Source organism: Amblyomma maculatum, chromosome 1 (genome assembly GCF_055883805.1).
Source record: "Amblyomma maculatum isolate TAMU_Amacu chromosome 1, ASM5588380v1, whole genome shotgun sequence".
Taxonomy (NCBI): Eukaryota; Metazoa; Arthropoda; class Arachnida; order Ixodida; family Ixodidae; genus Amblyomma; species Amblyomma maculatum.
Window position 1 is genome coordinate 400,915,268 of NC_139344.1, and position 26,220 is coordinate 400,941,487.

Genomic DNA, 26,220 nt, shown 5'->3' on the forward strand with positions numbered 1-26,220 from the left:
TACAGCTTCGTTTTCAGTGAAAATAACGCCCACGGTAGCAGAGCACCACCCAAGAGCCAGCGCTGGTAAATTTGCCAGCGATGTCAAACTCCACACGTTAACATGATTCCAATGCACAAAAGAGTGCGCATAGGCATTCAGAACATTAGTTGCAAGTCGTACCAGGCGGCAGCAAGCTCCAATGATCAAGAAATTGTAATTGGTAGAGCAGCAGCAATGGCCTGTTTACTTCGAAACATTAAGTCCCAACATTATAAATGCGGTGATGACATAACATTTAAAATTGTTTTAATCATTCCCAGCTCTCGGCGTGGCCGAGCTATGCCATCAACAGAAATAGATCGTAAGAATGTTTTCCCATGCTATAAATAAAATAAAAACTCTCGGCGTGGCCGAATGGTTAGCGCAAGTACTTACGGAGCAAGGGGTACCGAATTCGAAGCCCATCTATTGCAGCGCTGCAGCTTTTTTCTTAGCTTTCTTTTTTTTCTACTTTTTTATAATGGACTTGACGTGCTCCGTCACTTTAACCTTTTACCTTTTTATCCGAAGCCTTTTTTCTCCGGGCGACCAGTGCACCCAGTGCGAAGCGTGCCAGTATACCGCGCCCCAGTACGCCTAGTCTCCAGCGTCATACTCGGCCCATGAATCAGGTGTGGCGCTGGGGCACTGGGACCCAGCGGCACTGGTGTTTGCAATAGCCGTGATGGTTACCAGCAAAATAGTGTCGTCGCTGCTGCGTTTGCCGGTATTCAAACTTGCTTACGCTTTTTGCCTTGAAGGTTTGTGGTACAGCTTCGTTTTCAGTGAAAATAACGCCCACGGTAGCAGAGCACCACCCAAGAGCCAGCGCTGGTAAATTTGCCAGCGATGTCAAACTCCACACGTTAACATGATTCCAATGCACAAAAGAGTGCGCATAGGCATTCAGAACATTAGTTGCAAGTCGTACCAGGCGGCAGCAAGCTCCAATGATCAAGAAATTGTAATTGGTAGAGCAGCAGCAATGGCGTGATGGGTCCACTCTGGTTTTTTGCCTATATGACCAACTAAAATTCATTGTGGAAAGCTTGGCAGCCTAGCTCGGCCCGAGGTCGAGTTTGACAGTGTAAGAACAGCCGATTTTCCGCAATCGACCTCGGGCCGACGAGCATGGTAGACTTGGCCAGCCTGCTGCCGCCCTAGGGCGATGCATGGGCCACGGCTTACTCACGCATGGCGCAACCACGACGGCGGTACTGGTTGCCTGGCAGTTTATTCATGCCTGCTGAGCGGTATACTCGTTCATGGCCCGTGGTTTACCCATTCAACGTCTGCAGTTTGACTATGTGTAGAAAGGAAGTATTTTTAGATGCGCATTTTTTCCCCGAAGCTGGCTCTAACTTTTTGGCATCAACAATGCCTATGTTCTTCGGGTAGGTGAAAAGCAACACATAAGCTTGTAGCTTTAAAAAAAGCCTGTGCATCAAAAAAGGTCTATTCAAAAAGCACTTTTTTTCTTACCTAATCGAAGCAGGCCCAAAATCCGCCTAAGAGAATAGTAGCACTTTTCTAAAAAAGTATTAGGTATGTGAGGTTAACGCACCTTATCACGGTTTTCAAATTGTAGGCTGAGCTAAACATGTCACAATTCCTTGCTCGTTGTGCCCACCCTCTTATTTTTTTCACTCTTATAAGCTATCGCTTGACTGCTGCTGTGGTCTCCCCGGACTGAACGTCACTCAGGGGCACGATGCGCCTCCTGAGGCATCAAAAATAGAATAAAAAATCATCTTTCATTCGGTACTCATATGAATACTGATTTTCCATCCTGCCAAAGTGGTAAAAGGCTGCAACTGAGGCAATTACCATAAGGATCTTCAGTGTGATAAGTCGGTTTTGTAGTCATCGGATGATATCTGAAGTCGACTGAATTATTGGGTGCATAAGTTATACACATATACTGCCTGCCCCAGCTGATGTGATCCAAGGGCTAGAAAGACCTAACAAAAGCAAGCGAAGGAAACCAATTACACATTGCCAGTAGCTACGCTGAGCGCCATAGAAAACTATTTGTTCGCAGCTTTTAATTAAGAATATTTACGTACACTTGTAATCTACGTAATTACGTAGATTACTAAATATAAATGCTTATTTCTGCATTGAAGAGCACTTGCACAAACCACTCTTGGATATTTGCGATAAAGAAACCTATTTTCCCCAGATAAAGCAGGGAACTCCCAAAATACAAAACTCAAAAGGCCGGAGAAAACCCTTCCGTCCGCCTTCCCTCTCATCTCGACGGAAAGCCTCGGTAGCGCATAGGGAGGCGACTTCTCGACGTCGGAGAGCGCGGATACTGCTACAACAGAGGAAGATTGGGAGCTCCCAAGAACCAGTTTGGCACCAATGTAGCTGTAATCCTCATTGTATCTGTACACTCCACGCTTAGTCTTCATCTCCTTCTTCTCAGGCTTCAGACGTGGTTGTGACGTCACGCTCCGGCTCTTGCAAGGATGGTTTTTTTGAATCTGAGTATGCTCGCTCTTGCTTAGCCAGTAAAGATTTTGGATTAAATATATAAAAAAGAATTAGGGGACGATTAAGCTGCCACGTTTCTGTCATGACACGATTTGTGTGTCACACAACGCAATAGGTTTATTCTATAACGGTCATTTTTACCTTTTTCTCAGTTGTTGCCTTCCAGGCGATGATGTAAGCGGTCAGCCCTGTCGCAGATTCTTGAAACTTGGTGCGTTCTAGTTCTCTTGATCAGAATGCAATTTTTGTGATAATCCGTGGCTGCAGACTGCTTCAGCCAGATTGCCTGCGTCTCTTGTTCCTCCATCTCGGGATTATCACTCAGTGTAATCCTCATTGTATCTCTACACTCCACGCTTTGCCTTTATCTCCTTCTTCTCGGCTTCAGACGTACTGGTCAGCTCCAGCGCCGAAAAACAAAGTGTATAGATGCACCGTCCGCAACTGTAGAAGACGACGACTACTCATACGAAGCTCTCACACTGATAGAGAGCTGCGTATGCATAGCATATCTAGTACAAGAAATGCGTCCGAACTTATATTTTATACTGGTTGTGCGGCATCTGTTGTGGCAGCACAGTACGATTTTGAGTTTCCTTTCGGCGCCGCATGCTGGCGTTCAAAATGAATGCAAGAAATCGCAAAGTTAACGAAAATGTACTTTACTGCTCGCCTAATTTTTAGTTCCGTATTCTGTATAGGCCGGTGGCTTTTTATTTTGTGCACGTACACTCCTGATGCCTACGGCGGCTATGTTGGACATAATGATTAAAATTACGTGGTAAAGACTTTTCTCGCACAGTACAGGGCTGTAATCCCAAGTACGTCGAAATTATATGGACGTTGGGAGCGTTAGCGGTGCGGAGCTGTAGCATTCTCAAATGCTGGCGAAATGGTAAGGCTACACCCGCCGAAAAGCAGACGAAATGCATATAAGATCGACTAGTGACAATTTTATCTGCTGTGCAGGTTTATCGAGCGAAATTGAATCCTCTGGGCTCCCAGAAGTTCAGCACTTGAATATAGCTCATAGCAGCAAGCAGCAAGCAGCGCGCCATCTTTTCGTGTTCCTTTTTGGTGACACAGCTTTCCTTAGCGTAGAGTTATACGGCAAAACAGATTAGACGCACCTTTTCTTGAATGTAGCAGCGTTGTTTTATGATGTATAGTATCACAATGGTTGCCAACACTGGAAGCCTTGGCCGGGCTGAAAGATGTTTAAAGCGACAATATCAGTAAAGAATTCACAGCTTGCGTTTGTTTAATTATGCATGATTTCTTTGCTGCTCTGCATAGTGTATTGTGAGGCTTTTTGTTACGTTGTCAGAAAAAATAAAGAAAAAATATTCGGTGGTATATCGGTGGCTTACTCATTTCACAACGTGAAGTGCATGAGTTTGGTACCACGTACATTCTGAAAAATTTTTACGGGCTTCTTCGTATATATATATAAAGGGTATCACGGCTACTCTCAACGCGAAGCTTGAGCATCCCCCTAACTGAAATCACTACACCTTGAGTAATCACGCTTAGCCCAGCTTTCATCCATATCAGTAGGAAGAAGCCGCACATAGATCCCTCCCCCCCCCCCTTTCCCGAATATTTAGCAGCAGTCTCACAGCGCAGTGTCCAAATATCCGAATATGGATGCTTGAATAAAGCTATTGCTTTTTATGTACGAACCCATCTGTTTGTTGACTTAAAAGGTCGGTTAATAACACAGAAATAATATAGAAAATATGATGACTTTTTTCTTCTCAGTGTCACGTCGACCAAAAGTAGGCACTCTCCAACCACCTAAATGAAGTGCATTGTCTTCATTCCATACTCCAAACATGCGTTGTCGTTAGTAGTTGATAGAACAAATGTTTGTCCTTTTTTCCATAATTTTGCTGCTGCTTTTGGTGTGTTGGCCCGTTGATAGCTTGCAACTTTTAATTTAGTGGGGCGATAGCGGCATGAATCCCGTTCTTCGACTACAGCGGGGTACTTTGTTGGTGTCGCTACCGCTTACTGTAAACCTTATAAAGCCGGCAAGTGCGCCGAACAAAGGGTTTCTCTTGGGGACCTTTTGCTGTCATTCTGACTTTTGTTCTTCCATTAGGAGTATGTCAAAATATGTAAACAACTGTTAATACTGTATGGGCCGCGGCCTTTTTATTTCGCGTATGCACACCCGTGATGCCTGCCGCGGCTGATTTGGTGAAACGAATTACCATCATATTGTAAAGAAATCTGTACAGTGTTCTAACTACCTAAGTACGACAAATCCAATTTGCAACGGGGGATTTAGCAGCGCCATGCTGTAGCATTCTCAGGTGCTGGCAAAATGGTAAGGCTATGTTCACCTAAAACCAGAAGAAACGCAGAAAGATCTACTAGTGAAAGCAAAATTGAATTTACTAGGCTTCCAAAAGTTCAACATCTGAATATAGCGCATAGCAGCAAGCAGCGCGCCATCTTTTCGCGCTGTTCGGCTACAGTCTGAAGCGCTTCGCTTTAAGCCCTTCAATAAAAGCCCACATCGGCGTAGAGCAAAATAAACAGATGTGTTTTGAAGCCTGTGTTCAGATATGCCGAGTGCACGAGCAACAAGGCGGAACATACACGCGAATGAAGTACGTCTGCACTGAGTGCTGCCTACTAATACGGCCTTTACTCAGCACGCACAGCTCGTCGGCCACATTTCTGCTGCAGGTTAAAAACCACGCCGCACATTTCTGTTTTCTTTAGGTGTACAATGTAATGTAAGTCCTATAGCCAGATGATCACGAGTAAGAAGCCAGTGGCGGTTCTGCCTGCAGCTGCTTCTTGACATCATGTAGGGCCAAGCGAATTGCGATTGTGCCTCTCTAAAGAACACTGGAGATTGGCTTCAATTTTTCGTAAAGTAATAATGCGATAAAAATGCGCAACAAAAATAAGGTCGTGAAAGCAAGAATTTCATGAGCAACAACAATATGCACTGCCATAGCGGCTAATTGATCGAGACCATTTCTTGGCGGCCAGCTTCTTTGTCCCGAACCAGATTTTAGAAGTCGTTTCACGACCCTTAGAAGTGTTGAAGCAAAATGAAAAAAAGCTCAAGCTTCCTTCCAAATCTTTCATCATTGCACCACCGAGCCAAAATGGTCGATGTCCTTAAGAACGGTGCCTTAAACACTCAACGAGTTAAAAGCTTCTATTCCACTTCTCACTGACTTAAAAGCAAATGATCCGGAGAAATAAATGTACTGCTTCCTATCAGGTCTACACTTTCTGAAACAACGAAGAGTCAGATATTCAAATATACTCAATCTGCTTAAGAGCGGCCCTAATATCTGAATGTAAAGCGCTTTTCAAATACGTAAATACATTCTCAGAAGAAACAATTCAATTAGGCAAAATTTATTTTTATATATATTTTTTTAACAATAATACATAGACTGAAGAAACAAAGACCTAAACGACTCCTTCGCAGTATTTCTTTCTTTTTCCTAGGCTCAGATTGGATGACGTAGCGTTTTCGCAGTATAGAGGCTGTGTTCCGAGAGCACATTCCAAGTCTAACGAAAGCGGATTTTCTAACCACATTATTTAGACCGCGTGGTAATCGCAAAAAAAAAAAAAAAAAAAAAGCTAGGACTGCTTCCCGCTAATTTAGAAGAGCAAGCCGGGTTAGGAGAACGAATGTCGAAAGACAAGATGACAAATGTTGGTTGTGCCACCATACATACGTAGATTGTCGCATAATTTGGAAAACTTTCTCAGAACTTGTGATGTAAACTTGGTGCTTTCCGGCGCCTAATATGTTTTGTAGAGTCTGTACTGTGGTAGCAATAATTTTCGATATTGGTTAGAAAAATAATGTTCTTGGATACGGCTTTTTTGAGGTCGTACTTATGTAGGTGTACTGATGCACAATTACGAGAGCGCAGGGGGTATCAAACAATTAGCAGTGGCTTTCAATTGAAGGTACAGGAACGTGAAGGTGGCTTGTCGTTTCTTTCGGCGAGCGCCTGTTTATGGTTTCTTCTACTTAGAATAGCAAGTAAATTATTGAGACTATTCAAACATCCCATTTGGTGACGAATATCTGGGGATGCCGCTTCAATGGCAGATTATTAAACGGCTCAACGCTCACACACAAAGGATAACGGTGTCCGGTACACCGTCTACAGCTCTCCTTCTCTTTGTCCAACGTCCAACGGGTGCAAAGCACCTCCTGAAAGCTGTACGTTGGACCTGTCTACAAAACGTTAAATAAATTGCATGGTACATTCCACATGGCCTAAAGGTACGGAGGACTGCCCAAGTTTGGTTACTTAGGAATGGTTTGTATTTTGGCTTTGAGTAGTATTCAAAGTGGTCATTTTCTCTATATCCAATCTCATGTAATTGGTGGGCACGCCATACCTAGAAGTCAAATTGACGTTCGATTCCGGTGTTTCCACCAATTAGACCACTGCAGATTAGAAAGAAAATAAAAGGGCACTTCCGACAATGACGCAAGCTCAGAATAGGGGCAAAGGCTTAGCACTGCATGCTACCAGATGAACTTTGTTTGGTTGGCCGCTCGCTTTTTGAAAGCGTGCAAATTTTCCGCAGTGATTTCAGCATTGCCGGTTTGCACGCATCAATACAAGCAACCAGTTTTGTGGCAGATGGATGTGAATACTCTTCTGACCTGAAAGCCTTTAAATTATTCTGGCGTGGCACCCTTTATGGCGGCGCAGTTATTTTGCAGTTTCGTGTCTTCTACGCCGCTCAAAGGTATAGCAAAATCCTGCACGAAAACATTTGACCCGCAGAACCGTATGTCTTTCACCTGACACACATATTAGCAGTCTTAAGTATATCGCTACGTCGATGGAACAGTTCTGGCTTTTATTGTTGTTCTCCATTGGCGAAAGACGGTACATTCGTCGATTGCAGACTAGCCATTGACGCATGTGTGCCGCATGCAGAGGTTCGAAATTCTGAAGGAAGTCCGGTGGACACCTTTCACCGACCACTCTGTGCAGGTGACCTGTAAGCCACTCGGAGGAGGTAAGTGAAACTGCTTGGAGGTAACTTGATGTAGCTAGTCACTTGTGGTAGGTAAATAATTTGAGTAACTTGACTAGATAAGTGAAAAGTGAAAGTCGCTTTTTTATGCATTTTTATGGGAAAGTGCAAGTGACGTTAAATCTTTTTCTCTATCCTGTAATCTTTTTTATTGTGGGCTGCAGAGATATTCCAATCCGGTTCTTAACAATAATATTTTATTTCTCGTTTATACAAAAATAAGAAGACTACATTTTCGAAGACGACTTTTCTAATCTGCACCAATGTACAATCATAAGCTAAAAGCTTGGCAGCATAAAAATTTTGCTAAAATTAAATATTGAGTTTTGGAAGCAGCACGAATCAGTCGAGAAGAAGAGTATTCTTGCCACAGAGCTATCATCCGAGAAAAAGAAAGTCTAGCCAGCAAGGAGCAAACCCACCGTCCACCTAACCTGCGAAGCGTAACCTGCAGTTTAGGTGGAGGGCGGGTTCGCTCCATTTTGGCTCGCTTTTTCTCTCATCTAGATAGCTCTGCCGACATAATGATCGTCATATCGGCTCTTCCAGTAGCCATAAAAATATATATTTCCATCAAAACTATCATGCTGTTAAGCCTTTTGCCTATGATGGTACTTTTGTGCACATTAGAAAATCGACCTTCCAAAATAGACGACTGGTATTTTTCTACATAACCGAGAAATATAAATAATATATACAAGAACTCAATAACACTCGCAATAAAAAAAATACAGGATAAAGAAAACAGTTCCACCGTCACCTGCCTTCTCCCGTGAAAGTACCAGAAATAGCGAATTTTAGAAACAGAAATAGCTATCGTTGACCCTGACAACAAGCATAAAAAGGCTTTATAAGCACTGATTAGGGTGGGTAGTGCATAAGATAAATTGTAGTTAAGTCCAGCAAATAAATAAATCAAATTTTTGACACTACTTCTTAAGGGGAAGCCCTTAATCACTTCAATAGTATCAAAATAAGAATTCAGTTTAGTGTACATCTTTGTATCTTAGTTTACATAATGCAATACTTTTTGTACCTCATACTTGCAAACTATTTACGATTGTTTTACTTAATTTTATTAACTATCAAAGTCGCGTTTATTTTTACAATTCAAATCAAACTTGTCCATATTTTTATAATCTGGAATCTTTCCCGACTTCAAAATATTATGAAAAATTAAGAGTCAACTATAGAGCTTTAGTGTCTGTCCAAAAATAAAGAAGAAGGCCTGGATAATATATATAGAATTATTCAGTGGAAACACTTTATTGAGTCGTGCCAGAATATAGGGCTGAACATTGAAGTTTAAGTGCAAACAATTTAAAGCTTCATGTCAGCATGTAGATTGAAAATAAAACTTTTTGCAGTGCGCCGTTCTTGAAGCAGAGTTTGCGACATTTTATTAAATCAACTGCAAAAACAAAGCGGGTTTGTAATACTTTTTATAAAAGTAAAGGGTGCATACATTTTGTGACTGCTAAATAATAGACAAGTGATGCACATCTCGTCTATTGTGATTTGTTAGTAAATAATAATAGACGACAAGGTCTTTGTACTAAAGCAGTAGATCTCCAAACTCGCAACTTTTTGAAATGACAAAAACGGCGTTTTCCACCCCTGGTGATATATGATTTTAACACCAAATATAAAAATTTAATCGAAAACTAAGATGGTCATGGAATCTATATAACCGTTCTTATATGACCACACCCATATCTTTTGGACTCTCATTTATCTGGTGCGTTCTCATTTTGAACATTTGGTATATTTTAGGCGGCGTAAAGGGAGGTAGACGTTTTAAAGCAAGCAACAAATGCTTTAAAACAAGCAAGAAATCACTTAGGTGTAAATGAATTCCTCCAGAGTATCTAGGTACCGTATTTGCTAATTCGCCTGAATATTGATGGAGGGCCTCTTCTAATCACCTGAGGCCCAACAAATCATCAATATCAGCACAGAAATCTGTACGCACTTTTGTTATACCTCAGCCTATATTTTTAAGGCTGTCAGATTGATTCAGATTGACAATATTTTAAAACTTATTGTTCAGGTTTTCTCGCTGTTTCGGCCACAGTCTCTCTTTCCTAAACGCTCCTTCCTACAATTTTCTTAATTTCAATATAATCAACAACGTTAAGCACAGCTGTAGTAAAGAAAATGTGGGCGCGTGCTCATGCCACCGCAGAATTAGCTTTATATTATGGCTATGGCATCAAGGGGCTTGTAAGCAAAAACAGGTCGTCCTTGAACAACGTTTTTGTTTTCTTTCGCTATTCTCCTTCAAATGTTCTTAGCAGGCGATTTGGAGCTGCTTCAATAATCTGAGTTCTGAATCGGTTCTGTCATCTTAACCTGACGAATATTTCACTATGAATATTTCCCTACCCTACTTTTTCAGACAATGGCTAAATGTGAAGCGCCCTTGTACTGTGTTACGGCAGTGCACGTTACAAAGTTCCAGGTAGTCGATGTTTCCCAGGCCTTCAATACGGTGTCGCTCATAGTCTCAGTGAGTTTGGAGACCTTGAAAATCCTAAGGGGCCAAATTACTTGTCCTCCTTACTCGGCGGCACTGAAGCTTTGTGCGTTGGCAGCCGGCGTCAGAGCACAGAGCTTTAAAGCACCTAATAGACATATCAAGTATATTCTCTTACGGCACAGAAGAAAAGACAGATCAGGGATGAGATATTGAAAGTAGACTAACGCCACATCATCGTTTATCCTCTTCCTAAAGCCCCGCACAAGTCATGAATAAATCAGCGCTATTATGAAATTCGAGCACGTGAAAAGGGAAGTTAAATATTGCACGCATAAAATGTATTCTTAAATCCGCTAAAATCTATTCCTAAATACAGATGCGCACTTGTGGAAACTCATCGACCTTTTGGCTTTTGGTCATTTACATTTTGAATTTCATTTAATTCCCTCTGCTTTGCATTCTTACTAATGTAGCAGTGACAGACATGTGCTACATGATACGTCTACATACCCGTACTCTCTCAAAATGTTCCTAATGCGTTTGATCGTCATTAGAAGTTCGCAGAATTCTAAGTGTGAGAAATCTGGCGGCACTAAGCAACTGTTACCAACCATCAGCATGTTAACAAGCCTGTCCTGAGTACAGAATGCACCACCCGAAGTGCGAACACTCGAATAGATCCTATCTCGCTTTCTCATGCGTATAATCTAATAGAACGCGCCTGAACAACCTCGACCCCATCAGCAGCAAACCTGCTTCACCCAGGCATAGGCCAGATACATTATTAGGGTTGTTCTGAGAAATGTCACGATGAAATTATTTTAGGATTGTCTGTGATTATTACGCTGTTGATTACGGCGCTAATTAGGTGGCTTTCTGAAAACACTGGTGCTCAACCGACTCACCAAAATCTAAACCACTGCTATGAACATTGTGATGGTGTTGTTATCCGTTAGCCAGAAGCTATTGTCGGACGCCAACCGCTATTCAGAATTGAGCGAACGCTGAATCCTCAGCGTGTGATACATAGCGATGCTGTTGTTTTGCAAATCTAAATTCAAAACCATTTTAGTTAACTCCAGAGCGATGATTCGTGCTGTCAAGTCAACCTGGAAAGAACTGTCAATCTCTTTGAAGGAGATGGCACTAAAAAATCTGACAAATATGAAAAAGATTCAGGTCATCGCACTACTTTTTTATTTTAAGAAATTGTTCGACATAACCAGTTACCATTATTCTCACGTTGATGGAAATGATAATATATTTCGCAGCCTGGCCAAAGTTTAGTTTCAAAAGTTTTCGAGCGGTCTCAAAGTGTAGTTGTAGCTGCCATAAGAAACCATTCAGTGTGTTTGAATAATGTTGCCACATTCCTAATCACTTTTGTGGCGCCGTCTTGCGGCCGGACTGCATTGCCGATAGTTTAGCTGGCCGTAGCCACGCTAGTGTCCTCGACATCCTTCGTCTTCCTCTCCCGTGTTTGTCTTCCTATCGCGTGGTTGTCTTAACGCCGAAGCGTGTCACACTAATTTTGAACATTTATTTGAAGTTTTGGGTGAAAAATGGTGTGTTTTGTTATGGTCTTTGCGCCGTTTATGGTTTGCTATAGTTGCGTTCCCTATCTTGTCATTTTACCGGTTATTGAAAACAAGCAAGCCTTATCCCAATTTTATTTATTAATTATTTAGTTTACTTGAAGCATACCATTACACACAATAAATTTCTTAAATGGGCATCTCCACGCATAAGGCTTCTCAATGTTACCTTTTTTGACACACTTGAACATCATTTTTCATTTTGTTTTTCATTTTTAATTAGGTCTAAAATAATTTATGAATTAGCGCAATATATGTTTTCTTCATTACCATTATCAAGCATTGCTTTTCACTCCGAGCATTCTGCATCTCTGAACCCCTTTTTATTTTTTTATTTTTATATTTTCATTTCCTTCATTCGTCATATATACAGTTAAAATCGGCATTTTATTAAATCTTTATCGTTTATCACACGCCTATCAATCAGCTATCTCTAGAACCGCAAATTAGCATATGTTTTTTTTTACGTAGCCTTCGACTATTTCCAACATGAGTGGCCGGATACTCCGCAACTACTACCACTGCTACTACTACTGATAATATTAAGCCGGTGGCTTGTCGACCAAAACATTTATATAAGGTGTCAGTTAGAAAGGACACCGCGAGAAATTCCAGGGGCAGCTGTTCATGATCAGCTGAGTCATCTGATGCGACAGCTCTCTCATACCGGCCGCTGATGTAGCAAGCATAATCGCATGGGGCTACGAACCATGCATTACGTCACCATGCTCATCGAATCAGCGTTTACAAGAACTTTCTGTGAGACAAAAATCGCGGCACTGCGTACGAAACGGCATGCGGCGGCCAGGCTCTTTTTTTTTGCCCACCACAAAATCACTGCAGGTCGCTTCAATTCCACTGCACCGACTAGCATTTCTATATCTTCCTAGGCGTACATACATTGCGGAACAAAAATTAGGTGTTTAAATCTGGAGTTACGCAAGAGTTGTCTGCATAGCTACATTTAGGTTGAAATTAAATACATCGCTTGAAAATAAATACATGGCTTTAGCATATAGTCATTTACTCCATAGTTCACGTTATTTATGCCACAGGGGTATTCGTGACCCCTAATAAATAATGCGGCGAAGGCCTCTATCGCGTGGTGGTCCTAAGCCCTCCTCGATGGCAATTCTTCCTCTCTGTTTTCCCTCCCACCTTCGCGATGACGCGATAGCGTAAGCTACCAGCCAACATAAAAAGCCCTGCTTTAAGCGAGCCGTATGAATCTGCCTGTGTGGCCTAAGAATAATATGAATGCAATGGTTTTGACAGGCCGATTGTGGTATCTCCCTCGCATATGAAAGGAGAGGTCCAAGTTGCCAGCTCCTGCCAAACTTAATGTCAGGAAGCGCTTTGTCCAGTTTGCGCTCCTGCGTTCCATGCAGTGGGATGCATCACACATATAGGCAAAATAATCTACTCCAGTCATAATGCCCTTTTCAAACCACACGGAGGATGTTTATCATATAGCTTATTGTAACGCGGCAGCTTGCCTCAGCTTTCAATGATTATTCGAAGACCTTTCCGGGACCACACCATTGTTAGCCGCCACCTTCCTGCTCAGCGAATGGCGCTATTTCTTCAAGGGACTGCTGCTGGAATGCCGAAAACTAGCGCAGGTTCCCCAAATAACGCCGTTATGATTAAGGGCGTTTCCTAGAGCTCCTTATTGAGCTTTAGACAGAAGCTGCGACAACGTATATATAATACAGGTGGAAGTAATGGGCCATCTTCACCCACAAGAACTTTCTTCGCGTACCATGTAGACTTTTGCATAGAGCTGATATGCAAACAGACCTTCATTGATCGTGCGCGTTTTAGCAAGTAATCTGAGCGACACGCACGCATCTCTTTAGCGTCAGCGCAGCAGCAATACGTCATAAAATATTGTGTGGACAAACTTTTCCAATTACGGTTTATTATGCTTACAATAAACTATTCAGATGCGTTTTCACCGTGCTGTTGGTGCACCATATACCGCACAAATATATTCTATAGCGGATTTTAAATTTTAAAAGATAGCTCAAACTGCACATAACGACACAGTGAGTTTTGCAATTAGAGGCCGTTTACACCGCCAATCATACATTTCTCCCTATTATAGAAATGTTGACTAAACGAAATTCGCGGAAGGAACGTTTTTCATTACTCTGAGGGAATTACTGATCAGCCTTCCTGGAATCAGTCTTCATGGAAAGACGGGAACAGCTTCCATATGTGATAATCAAACCAGCGTGTATATGAATTGGGCAGCAATTTGGTTATCATTGCTGGATAAAGTTTCTGAAATACTTGGCTCGGTAGTCAGCACTACAAACACTCCACTTTTTTATGGTATGTATGCTAGATAAAAATAAACAATTTGTGCGCCAAATAATTAAAATCAACATACAATATCAGACGCAATTGTACCTAACTCGTAGACTGTATCTAACTATTCCTTACTTACAACTAAGCCAGGACTTTCTTTTTATGCGTCCAACTAGTGCCTTCTGTGCACGTGTTTCGTACTAACTTCAATATTATCTCTGTGTATGATCATCATCAGCCGGGATATACCCACTTGAGGGCGAAGGGCTCTACCACTTCTTCCATATAACACTGTCCTGTGCTAGCTCCATTCACTTGACCACTGGGAATTTCTTAAACACATCCGCCCATCTAATTTTCTGCTGCCCCTGCTAAGCTTGCCTTCCCTACTACTTCAAATGGCTACTCTTAGAGACCAGCAGTTACCCTCTCTTCGAACGATATAACCTACCCTTGCCCATTTCTTCTTCATTTTGACTAGACTGTCAATAACCTGAGTTATTTCTATGACCCACTTTGCACGCTTCCTAACTCTTAACGTTACACCTGCCATTCTTCGTTCCACGGCCCTCTGCGTTGTCCTCTACTTAACTAGGACCCTTTACGTTAACTTCCATGTTTTAGCCTCATAGGTCAGTACCGCTAGGAGGCAATTGTTACACACTTTCGTCGTGAGTGATACCGATAAGCTGCTAGTCATAATGTAGAAGTACCGTCCAAGAGCGTTCCATACCAATCTCCTTCTGCTAGTTATTTTCCTTTCGCTACCGTGTGCGTGGTAACTACCTTCCCTAAGTAGATACATTGGCTTACCACTTCTGACGATTATCTACCTATTTTAAACTGCTGTTCTTTTCAAGAGTAGTCAGCATTACCTTAGCCTTCTTCATATTTGTTTTTAGGCCTAACTTTCTGCTTCTCCTGTTTAGATCATTTATCATTAGTTGCAGTCTGTTTGTCCCGTATGTACGTTAACTGAATGCATTTTCTAGAGGGTTGCGCCGATATACGTTTGAAACCTTTTTATGTTTTACAGCTACCAAGCTGCTCGAACTTTCTTGTCGGACTCCTTCTAATAACGAGTTTGAAAACAAAATCACATTAGCATAATAGTAGATTTATTGTGTGCTGATAGTGTCAAGTGGTGTTAAGTTATCAGCATAAGACACACATATATATCACCCAAAGAATATTGGTCTGCACGTCTTCTGACCCGAACTTTCTTGTCGGACTACTTCTAATAACGAGTTTGAAAACGAAATCACATTAGCATAATAGTAGATTTATTGTGTGCTGATAGTGTCAAGTGGTGTTAAGTTATCAGCATAAGACACACATATATATCACCCAAAGAATATTGGTCTGTACGTCTTCTGACCTCTGGGGTAATCGGGCTTACAAATAACTCCATACCTCGTCTGCTCTATGAGCAACAAAAGTAATAGAATAGAATGTTGCGCTAGTTTGTCAACACACATGATGTGAATAATTGTGATTTCGTTGGCATTACTATAAGTCAGTGCAGCATCGTACTTTTCTGTAAGTATATGACCTCTGTCTATCGACCTTGTCTTTTTCATCAAGTAGCAAAGTGCTTGCGGATATTAAAGGAGAGAACCAAGCACGTGGCCACACTCAGTATAAAGCTCATTACGAATTTTTAATATCAAGTGTGAAATCAACCAAAAGGATTCAAAAACACATGCCAATTTGCTTTTATGCGGCTACATACGCTGAAAGGTAGCCGTAAAATGTGAAAAATAATGACCTTTTACGAGTGGTACAGGTGGATGCAATATTTTAGAATATTGGTCGCAAGGTAGCGTAGATTTTAATACATCTGCATTTTATTAGCAGGACACAATTAGTATTTTCTCTAAGTATGCAGAGCCGTTTCTATGGGTAGTTGTGTTTTGCTTTGTTTTGATTAGAGAATGCTGAGAGCTAAAACTTGGCTGTGGTTTATTGTGGTTAAACCATATTGCTAGGTGGGGAACCTATGCTGACTCTTATGAATGGTCTGGCTTCGTAAATCGCTTATTTCATAACAACTGTATCGCCTGATTCCTTGCTGTCGGCGAATAGAGTGAGGACGGTCGTCTGATATGTGTTGTGCTTAGCAACTGTTGATGAGAAAATTGTCAATTATGCCTGAATGGTTATGGTAGATGGGTTTTAACATTTCGAACATGCAACTATGTTGTGAAGTACGCCGTATTGCACGCTTAGGATAAAGTTTGAATCCCTGCAATTATTTCAATTGCTGAAAACGTAGCTGAATACATTAGGATTTCTTCTCTGCTCACTTTCCGCTAACGAGGATGGGATTCTTTTTTCCGAAAACTGACAATAACAGCTGCATAGAAATGCCTGCGGGTTATCGGCCGGATTATTTTGGGGCAATGTTCAAAAAGTTGTAGAGCGAGAAAATAAATTATTCTTAATTAAAAAAAATTAAACGCGCCTATAATTTCTTGTCCGATAATTTTAGCGCGTTTAGACAGTCATGGCCGGAAGAATAAGAACTTAACATAATTAATAACCCATGTTGTATATTAAGCCGAAAAGGAACACATGTCGTGTATTGCCACGAACCATCAAAATCTTGGATTTGTTCTTTTTCGAGAGCTGCCGGAATGCGGCCTAATTACTGCGGTTCAAGCAGGCGGATAGGTTCTGTATTCTTTGTGTGTTAACGCTCGTTTTCGCAAGACCACGCTTTATCAGTATCTTGTCGTGCAAGATGCGTGGAGATGTGTCAAGACGATTTTCACCACTCGCGTGTGTTTCTGCAATGTTCGAGGATGTGCTAGTAACCGTAGGCGGCGTTTTCTAAACGTTTCCTCGCCGCGAATAAATTGGTGCAAGGGGCATTCTTTGTTTGACGACAGCCGAGCACGATTGTTGCTATCGCCACTGAATCGCATACTTATTTTGCGGGCGCAAGTGATCCCAATAAAGATTTTTTTTCAGTGCATCCCAGACTCTTCTTTCTGTCCTCGGTCTTGTCACCATTACGTGAAAATATGATGTATGATCTGAGAAATATAACCAAGTCTTCAAAAGGCGCGGAGTGCCAGCAAATAAATAACTAACATAGGGTTGATGAGACTCTCGTAGCCTAGTCTGCAGTTTCTTTTCATACTTTGGAGTTGGGTATAGTTACTAAAGACTAACTAAATTTTGTTAATGCATTCATGAACATTGTGTTCATGCGACAATGTTGTTGAGGTTACTGTAACTTTAGGGGCGATCTGTCTTTTGCTTAATAAAATTTTTACCAACCTGAAATGTTATATTTGACTATAAGCATTCTTGTACATGTTACTGGCACCACCGGCTTCTTATGGAGCAAAATGGTTATTGAAGGCGATGAACATTTTTTAAAATGACAATCGTTTGTGAAGCTTCTTTAACAAAAGTAAAATTATTCTCCACAACTTCTGCTTATATTTAAAGAAAGAAGCGAATATGCCGAAATCACAAGAGAAACTTATAAATAATAATAATCGCTCCACACGTTCGGGCCATGCACATATAATACATAAAAAGGACTTCTATTATTGAGGTGCCCGTTTAAAAAGCACAATTCAAAATCTTAAACAATGTTAATGTTTGCTTGCGCGATACATTTTAACATGTAGCGTTATGAAGACCCTTTGTTGTCGAATGGAATTCTTAAAAACTAGCTCTAGGCAAAGGCCAAAATGCTATTGTCGAGAGTATAAGGAAGAACCGAAATTGTGAAACATAGGCAGGTGGCTTGCGAACCGCAATGTAGCAGAGTTTATTTCGATTATAAAATTAGGACCAAAATTTTGTTAACTGCTATGACACCACTTAGGACCGATATAACCATGCGCTCGCCTCTGCCTGGTCATGTGCCAATCATGACGTCACTCAACCGCAGCTACACTGGAACCGTCGCAGTGGCTATGTCAAGACAGCCTTCGCTGCCGTTTAGCCGGTGCCAACGAAGCGGAACAACTCTCGACACTCTAACGGCAGCAGTCGCCATGCACGATTAAGGCGAGATACCTCGCGTACTGTCTGCGCTTCAGAAGTTGCGAATACGACAGGCCGAATCAGATCATCCAGTGTACGTAGCTAGCAAAGATGCTGCCGCGCAGAAGCCAAGAGCAGTGGGTCGAGCGAAACGTGCATCCGCTTACGCTTTGGTTGCTTAGGCTTAGTTGAGTTAAACCTTCGCTACGATTTTTGTTTCCTATGTACACTGTTTCCTGTTCTAGTGGAGTACCGTTTCAGAATGTATCCAGCGAAAATATGTTCTTAAGTGCCAAACGCAAGCAGCTTTAATAAAATCGATAATTGCTTTTAATCTCCGATGTCTTTTTTACCGATTTGTGCACATTGAAATACATTGTGCACCAAGATGGAAGGGTAGTAAAAAGGTAAATATGGAAAAAGCTGTTTTCGTTCAGTCCCGGGACATAAAATAAAGGAAAACAAAAACCCCATAACCTATGGAGGCTGTACAAAATAAGAACATTGGTGCTAATCCCAAATTTCATAGATGGTTAATTCAAAATAGGATAGAAGACCATTATTGTTTGCTGCCATTTAAGTTTTAGTTGCACAATTTATGTTTATCTAAGAAGGTCCGTGATAAATGCAGATCTATTGAAACACTTAGGTATACCAAAAATCTGTAACTTTGTTTTGCCTGCTGTGCAGTGTTTGGGTGTGACACTCGAGGTATGAAGGAATCTAGCCTGTAGTTCGCGTCGCTGTGTGGTTGTTGTTTTTTTTTTGCATATGAAAAGGCACGAAGTATGTGGAGATCTGGAATATATTGGTTTTCACTGTTATATATTGATTTGAGAATGTGGAGGTGAGTAACAGCATTTTAGGAGCACGCCTTGATGTCTTCCAGTATACACTTGATACCACGATTCCATTTATATATGAAACACGAAAATTGATTTCTAAAGAAAGCGGACAGCATAGAGAATTTGGAAACAGCAAATGTATTGATTTTACCTTCAGAAAGGACTCATGGGTGCTAACATCAAAACGCTTTAGCGTAAAATCGAAACACTGCTGTTGGCAAACAACTCTAAACTTTTAGTGCAGAGAATAATGTTCGTTTTTATTTTTATAAGTTTCAAGAAGCTGTTCATACACATGAAGGGAATAGTGGCAGTCGACTACCAGCAACCAATTCATACAGACTGACAATGAGTACAACCCAGAGAAGAAATCAGTGAACTAATTACATGCAAGATCGTACGTGCGTCAAAAACACAAGAGGAATAATATATGAGTAACGAAAGCATTGCCAGTCAAGAATCAGGCTTTATAGCCTAGTCATGTCCTAAGAAGTAGATAATTGTTAGACGTATAATATAGGTCATTTCTAAAATAGCTCTGCTGAAAGGATAGCTGTTAATAGCCTTGACAACTCTCCCGTTGTTTTTTGCTTTCTGTTTGTTTTTCGTTTCTGCGATATGTACATTTCTTTTTTGCTCCAAATTTTTATTTGATGTTTATTTTTTCACCCACAACTAATTTATTTCTTAGCAGAAATTGCAAATAATACTTCACAATTACTGCCGACATACCCTCGGCGGGGATCATTTTGGAAGGGTAGAAAGACTGCTTCAATCCTAATGTCGTCAAACTTGCTTATCCCTTAATGATTGCTTTAAGAAAAGAAGACTAATTTCTACAATTACCTTACTATCTTCTACTTTATTTTTCCTGCTTTTCCACAGTTCCCTCAGAATTGTAAGACATCAAAGCATGCCATCGTATAGGTTACAAATCTGGAATATGTGAAAGGCGGCTTTTCTATTCAGATGCTTCTGCTTTACTTCAGATTCATTGTTTGCAGATATTTTGAAGTTCAGAAAACTCTTCTAAAACACAGACAACACTGATCTTAGAGCCGCTGATATAGCATCCAACTGCCTATCCTGCGGTTTCCATGGCTGTCCTATCATTAAAGACGTCCATTTGTGCAGTGCACTACTTTCTCATCTTCGTGTAGGCTCAACTTCTTCATAGAAGCCTTCCTCTGTTTGCTCAATAGGAGCGTGGTCTTTTAACACCTTCAGTTCGAGCTTCTTATTAGGATAATTTACGATAACAGCCCTTTTCTCGTCTATGGTACAGAATTCCCCCTTTTGAATCTCTATTCTTTTTGATCAGGGCTCCTTGCTACGCGAGCGCTTACAGGCCTGCTAAACAATATTAGCCAATTAATCTCTGCCATTATTCACTGTCCATTCTTGCCTGCCGCAGTTACCTACGACACACTACATGGCTCCCATATATTACACGCTAGATTTTAAAGCGTCAATGATAGCATCACCATATGTGGTTTTAGCGTTCAACGATGAGAGGTCGCGTTTCCGATGGACTCGTGTCTGCAGCCGGAGATGGTTAGCATACTCTGTTTTGTCTCCCTATGACCGCGCTTCATCTGTTTTACTACAGCCATTAGAGACCTAGGACCCGGAATTCATTGCTGCATTCAAGGCAGTGCCTAATTTAGAAATCGATGCGTCCAAATTGTGTTTATTGAGCCAATGTATTGTCACGTGGGATTGCCAGAATCTGGCCGTACTCGATGCTTCTTATAGTCTCTCATCAACAGCAGGATCTTACTAGGAATAGCCTCACTGAAAAATTAGAACCATAGTTATGTTGCGTAGATTGAGTTTCCGTGATAATATATGACTGCTTTCCCCGCAGCTTTCTTATCCCCTACATTTCCTAAGATTGTCTTTGTACGTCATCGCATAAAATATTTTGTGCTTGTAATCACATCTGCATATCACATCTGCATATAAGTACGGAGCCTCACATGTCTTACTGCAAGGCCATATTAATATTTGCTGACATTTGTTACGGAACGATGTGCCGAAACGTATAAACGGCAATTAGTCTCTGAAATTGCGGAATTCTGTCCATTTCGCACAGAGGAACCGGTGGTAGCGCGTGCTGACAAGATGAAAATCGCGCACTGTATCTTGATGTTGGTGCTGGGGTTTATACAAATCGCTGAGTAAGTTTCCCGTCTTTGTAAGACCGCTAACTATTCCTTCATTCAAGTCAGTAGCTTTATAACCTGTTCGTTGTAAAAAAAACTAATTTTTTAAACATCCGTGGTACGGGTCAACGAAAGAGATATATTTCGTATATCCGATAACATCGCTGCCGTGCTTGTATTTCTGCTCTACTTTTAAAACCTCTGGATATCTGGCTTGTGCGCTCCTCAAATTGGCTTTCAGCACAATCTCAAAAAGAGGTCGAGTTGGCGCAAGCCCTTAAATTTCGCAAAGTGTAAGCGAAAAGCTCATTAATTTTAATGCACTTGACAATGAAGTTATTTCGACGCGTCAATGGTGTGAAGTCTGGAGCGCCAAGCCGTGGAAGCAATAAGGCAATTATGCAGCGCTGCCAGTTATTTGGCATCTGAAAATTTGGAGGCTGCTATAAGGCCAAGAAGTACCAGGTTTTCAGGTATTCATTGAGCAAGCAACATTTTCTCTAAACTAGCTGCAACTAGCATATTTGCTGTTGTGAAATGCGTAAATAAATGCTGGTACCTTTCTTCTTAAATTTTGTTTTATAACAGCGTAGACCAGCATTGTAATATTTCTATTACCATTGGTGCTAGCGGAGCGGTCATAGAGTTTTTCTAGTCATGTACATTTTCTTGAAACTGCCTGACATAAAATGCCATATAACGTTGGTGTCATTGCCTAACAAGTATCATGATGACTTGTTATTCTTAGTGGATGTCGGCCTTACAAGTAAATATGCTGAATAGGCACGATTCATGCTTATCAACAGTTATCCCGCTAGCCAATAACAGCGCTCCCGCCCCGCGCCTATGTTCGTACCTGTGCGACCCGTGCGCCTCGACCCCTACGTCAGTGGCGCCCTCAGCGAGGGGAGTGGCAGTGCCGCACAACTTTACCCGACGGCGCCGCTCTAGTGTTCGCGCGGTGCGTTGACAGGCATAGATAGTATAACGGAGGCTATGGTATTACTCTTACTCAAATGATTTAAAATTCTTTTCACCACCTTTTTTTTTTAGACAAACGTTTACAAAAGAAATCGGGAAACACAGAAACGACGTTTGAAAAATAAATCTTCGCATTCGGAATGAATTAACTCTAGCGCCCGAGAGAATTGTGCCACATATGTGACTAACTGTGCGCTCTGACTAAACTTTGGCCAGTCAGCAGGGATATAGTGTGCAAGAAACAAAGAAATTAGACAACACGTTTTGAGCGAAAGCGGTCATTTTCTTGTTTTGAGCCATAACGTGTCCCTAGACCGTCACCTGACCGTCACTTAATCCATGTCATATGCCACGCGGGACATTACTCGAAGCAGAGATGATACTATAACTTTTGTTTATTCTATTTCATTCGTGCATGAATGTGATTCCAAGAACGGCATGAGAAAGATGGCGACACATAAGACGAAGCAATACAACTGACATAGCGCCACTTAGACTGCTACTTCATTCAGGAAATGAGGTGTTCGCGTTTCTTCTAAAGCGGCTCAAGAGGCACTGTTCCTTTTGTTTTTACGTGACTTTCGGTTTCACTATCTGATTATGCAGTAGTTTGATTAATGTCAGTTTATGAACTATATATGCCAAACGAAAATTTTACTGGCGAGCATTAATCCTTCATTGGGCGCTGTTCTCAACCGAACGTTCCTCAATCACCTAACCACTCCGTTTTACCTTAGTGTGGCACCAATGTGCCTGTAACGAGGGGCGAAAGTGCCGTTTTCATCTGTATTTTATCCCTGCGTTTGCGACGCCATTTTTAGCAACTATTTTAAGGGACGATTTGTTCTCACATGCAATATTCGCGGAAGTAAGCTGAAAAATCACAAGGTATCTGAAGAGCACAGACTACTAAGTCAAAATACAAAGTTGGTCATATGTGAAACGTACTGAAAGGATCATCGGGGAGTTGAGTATACGACAATATTTACGATATTTCGCCATCACAACATTATCCCAAGGAATATATATGACTCCAAAAAATACTTCCTTCAGCAAGTTCACACTGGCCAGTTGCGTGCTGTCAAGTTATTCCATTTTCTGGTGCCCTATACATGACAAAGAACGGTACATTGCAAACTTCTGTAGTTTTGAAATAGATTTGTGCAAAAATAATTCTCTAACCGTCTTGTCCTTAAACGAAAATAAATTGCATTTTTTTTTCTGTAAGTCTCAAGCTCTAAAAATTTATCGCGCATTCGCTCAGTGGTCATCAGTTAACTATCGATTTTGGCATGAGTCAAAAAAGCCGCTGAAAACGTTAAAAGTCAGAAAATCTTTCCAAGTGTTGAATTTTCTTCCTTTATTATGAGGTGTAGGTGCTTAAAAATCAAGAAGCAACGCCAGTGTGATTTCTCGGCTGTCCTTCTCTATGCGATACATAGCCCTGTTTCTTCCATGTGAATAAGCTTAGTCGGAAAGGCACCCTGACCGCAAAAAAAGGCATTCGGATTACATTTTTAGGACTTGTTTAAATGGAAGGCTGTAAAAGTTGTACGAGTCTTGAAGAGATAACAATAAAAAGGAAAATCAGAAAGAGAGGTTTATGTATGGTAGTTTTACCGCAATAAACGTGCGGTAAAATTTAATTGTAGCTCCTTCCTTACTGGCTGTTTTCTTCAGTTATTATAAGTTTGCAGAATACTGCGGTAGGTTGGAGCTAAAATTCTAGTCGCCGCCTGAACACGTACGCTAACCACTTTTTGGGCAAGAACGTTGGTCATCTAATTTCCGCCCCCGCAATGATACCAGATCAGTTCAGTCGTTCAGTCGTGTCCGACTCTTCGTGACCCTATGGACCATGTCACGCTACGCCTTCCGGTCTCTCACTATCTTCCTAACATCACATAACTTCATCTGCAGCGCCTCGAGGATGCCATCTAACCATCGCGTTCGCTGCCTACCCCTTCTCCGGCGACCCTCAGCCTTTCCCAACATCAAATCTTTCTCCAGCGACTCCTCTCTTCTCATCAGATGACCAAAGTGGCTGAGCTTTAACTTTAGAATTTGACCCTCCAGTGAGCAGTCAGGGTTTATGGTCGACAATATTGACTGATTTGATCTTCTGGCAGTCCAAGGAACTCAAAAGAGTCTTCGCCAGCACCACAATTCAAACGCGTCAATTCGGCGGTCAGCCTTTTTCACAGTCCAACTCTCGCATCCATACATCACAACTGGAAAGACCATAGCACGAGTTATACGGATCTTGGTTGGCAGACTAATGTCTCTGCTCTTTACTAGGCGGTCAAGGCTAACCATTGCTTTCTTTCCCAGAAGCAGGCGTCTCCTAATTTCATGGCTGAGATCTCCTTCCGAGGTAATCTTGGAGCCCAAGAAGAGAAAATCTGTCACAGCTTTCACTTCTGGTCCCTTGATGCTCCAGGACTTGATTGGGCAAGACGCCATGATCTTTGTCTTTTTAATGTTCAGTTTAAGCCTAAACATCTCACTCTTATCTTGTACGCACATCAGAAGTATCTTGAGTTCCTCTTCACTTTCTGCCATTAAAGTGGTATCATCCGCATATCTAAGGTTGTTGATACGTTTTCCAGCAATCTTCACTCCAGCTGAAGACTCGTCCAGACCGGCCTTCCTCATGATGCACTCTGCATATAGGTTAAATAGGCAGGGTGACAGTATGCAGCCTTGCCTCACTCCTTTCTCAATCGGAAAGCAATCAGTAAGACCATGCCCAGTTCTGACAGTAGCCTCTTGTTCTTCATACAGGTTCCTGAGGAGACAGATGAGGTGAATTGGAACTCCCATCTCTTGGAGAGCTTGCCACAATCTGCTGTGACCTACGCATTCAAACGCTTTCGCATAATCAATAAAGCAGAATTAGGTGGGTTTCTGGAACTCTCTTACTTTTTCCATGATCCAGCGAAGGTTGGCAACTTGGTCTCTAGTTCCTCTGCCCTTGCGAAACCCAGCTTTCACGGCCGGAAGCTCCCGATCCACATACTGCTGCAGCCTACCTTGGAGGATTTTCAACATCACCTTGCTAGCATGCGAAATAAGCGCGATCGTGCGGTAGTGTGAACAATCTTTGGCACTGCCTTTCTTTGGAATGGGGATGTAAACTGACCGCCTCCAATCCTGTGGCCACTGCAGGGCTGTCCAAATCTTCTGACATAATGTATGCAGAATGTTAACAGCGTCATGGTTGAGGTTTTGAAGCAACTCAGCTGGAATGCCATCAATTCCGCTAGCTTTGTTCTTAGCAAGGCTGGCTAAGGCGCATTCAACTTCACTGTTCAGGATGCTCGGCTCGAGATCAGTGATCACAACCGTCTTATGTTGGGTTTGCACATTCGGGTCCTTCTTGTACAGTTCTTCTGTGTATTCCTGCCACCTCTTCTTTATCTCTGCGGCTTCAGTGAGGTGCTTTCCTCGTTTGTCCTTTATCACGCCCAGCTTAGCAGAGAAGCTTCCTTTGATATCTTTGATTGTCTTATACAGAGCTCTTGTGTTCCTTAATTGGCTGTTGTCCTCAACTGCTTGGCACTGTATGTTCAGGAAGGCATTCTTATCTCTCCTTGCTGTTTCCTGAAAATCAGCTTTGAGAACCTTGTATCTTTCTCTTTCCCCCATAACTTTTGCCATCCTCCTTTCCTCAGCTATTTGCAAAGCCTCTTCAGATAACCAGTTTGCTTTATTGCATTTCTTTTGATTTAGAACTACCTTAGTAGCAACTTCTATTATTATATCACGAACATCAGTCCACATCTCTTCGGGCTCTATGTCTTCTATATCTAATTCTTGAAATCGATTCCTCACTTCCACAGCATATTCTAATGGAACTTGATCCAGATTATACCTGAAAGGCCTTCTAGTTTTCTGCGTTTTCCTCAATCAAAGCTTAATCTTGACAACAAGAAGCTGATGATCGGTGCCACAATCGGCCCCAGGCCTTGTTTTTACTGCTTGTATAGCGCTTCTCCATCTCTGCCGGCAAATAATATAATCGATCTGATTCCTGTACAGGTACCAGTTGTTACCAGTTGTTACCATATCTCTTTAAAATAGCTGGCAGTAGCAGCCGGCTCCATGATAAGAAGGTAAGCAAAAGGAGGAGAAAAATGGAGGGCGGAAGGCAGGGATGAAAAAAAGATTTCATAATTCAGCAAAAGAAATTTTGCGAAGCAATGCACCTTCACAGCGGGGAGAGCATGTATATTTGCGTGACTCAAGGATTAGGAAAAAATATAACGTTT

The 26,220-nt window shown here is 41.6% G+C and overlaps 1 protein-coding gene across 3 annotated transcripts in view; it reads left to right on the forward strand.

Annotated features, from left to right (window-relative positions):
- LOC146208694 (uncharacterized) overlaps positions 1–26,220 on the forward strand; it is a 75,728-nt gene that overhangs the window by 33,909 nt on the left and 15,599 nt on the right. The window contains exon 3 of one of the 3 annotated variants that reach the window (XM_084595920.1): positions 7,467–7,548. The exons of 1 other annotated variant lie outside the window; for it this stretch is intronic. In XM_084595920.1, coding sequence (XP_084452046.1) covers positions 7,467–7,548 — 82 coding nt within the window. Of the gene's footprint in view, positions 1–7,466; positions 7,549–20,805; positions 20,984–26,220 lie in introns of those variants that run through there. One more of the 3 variants, XR_014705404.1, reaches the window with a different exon arrangement.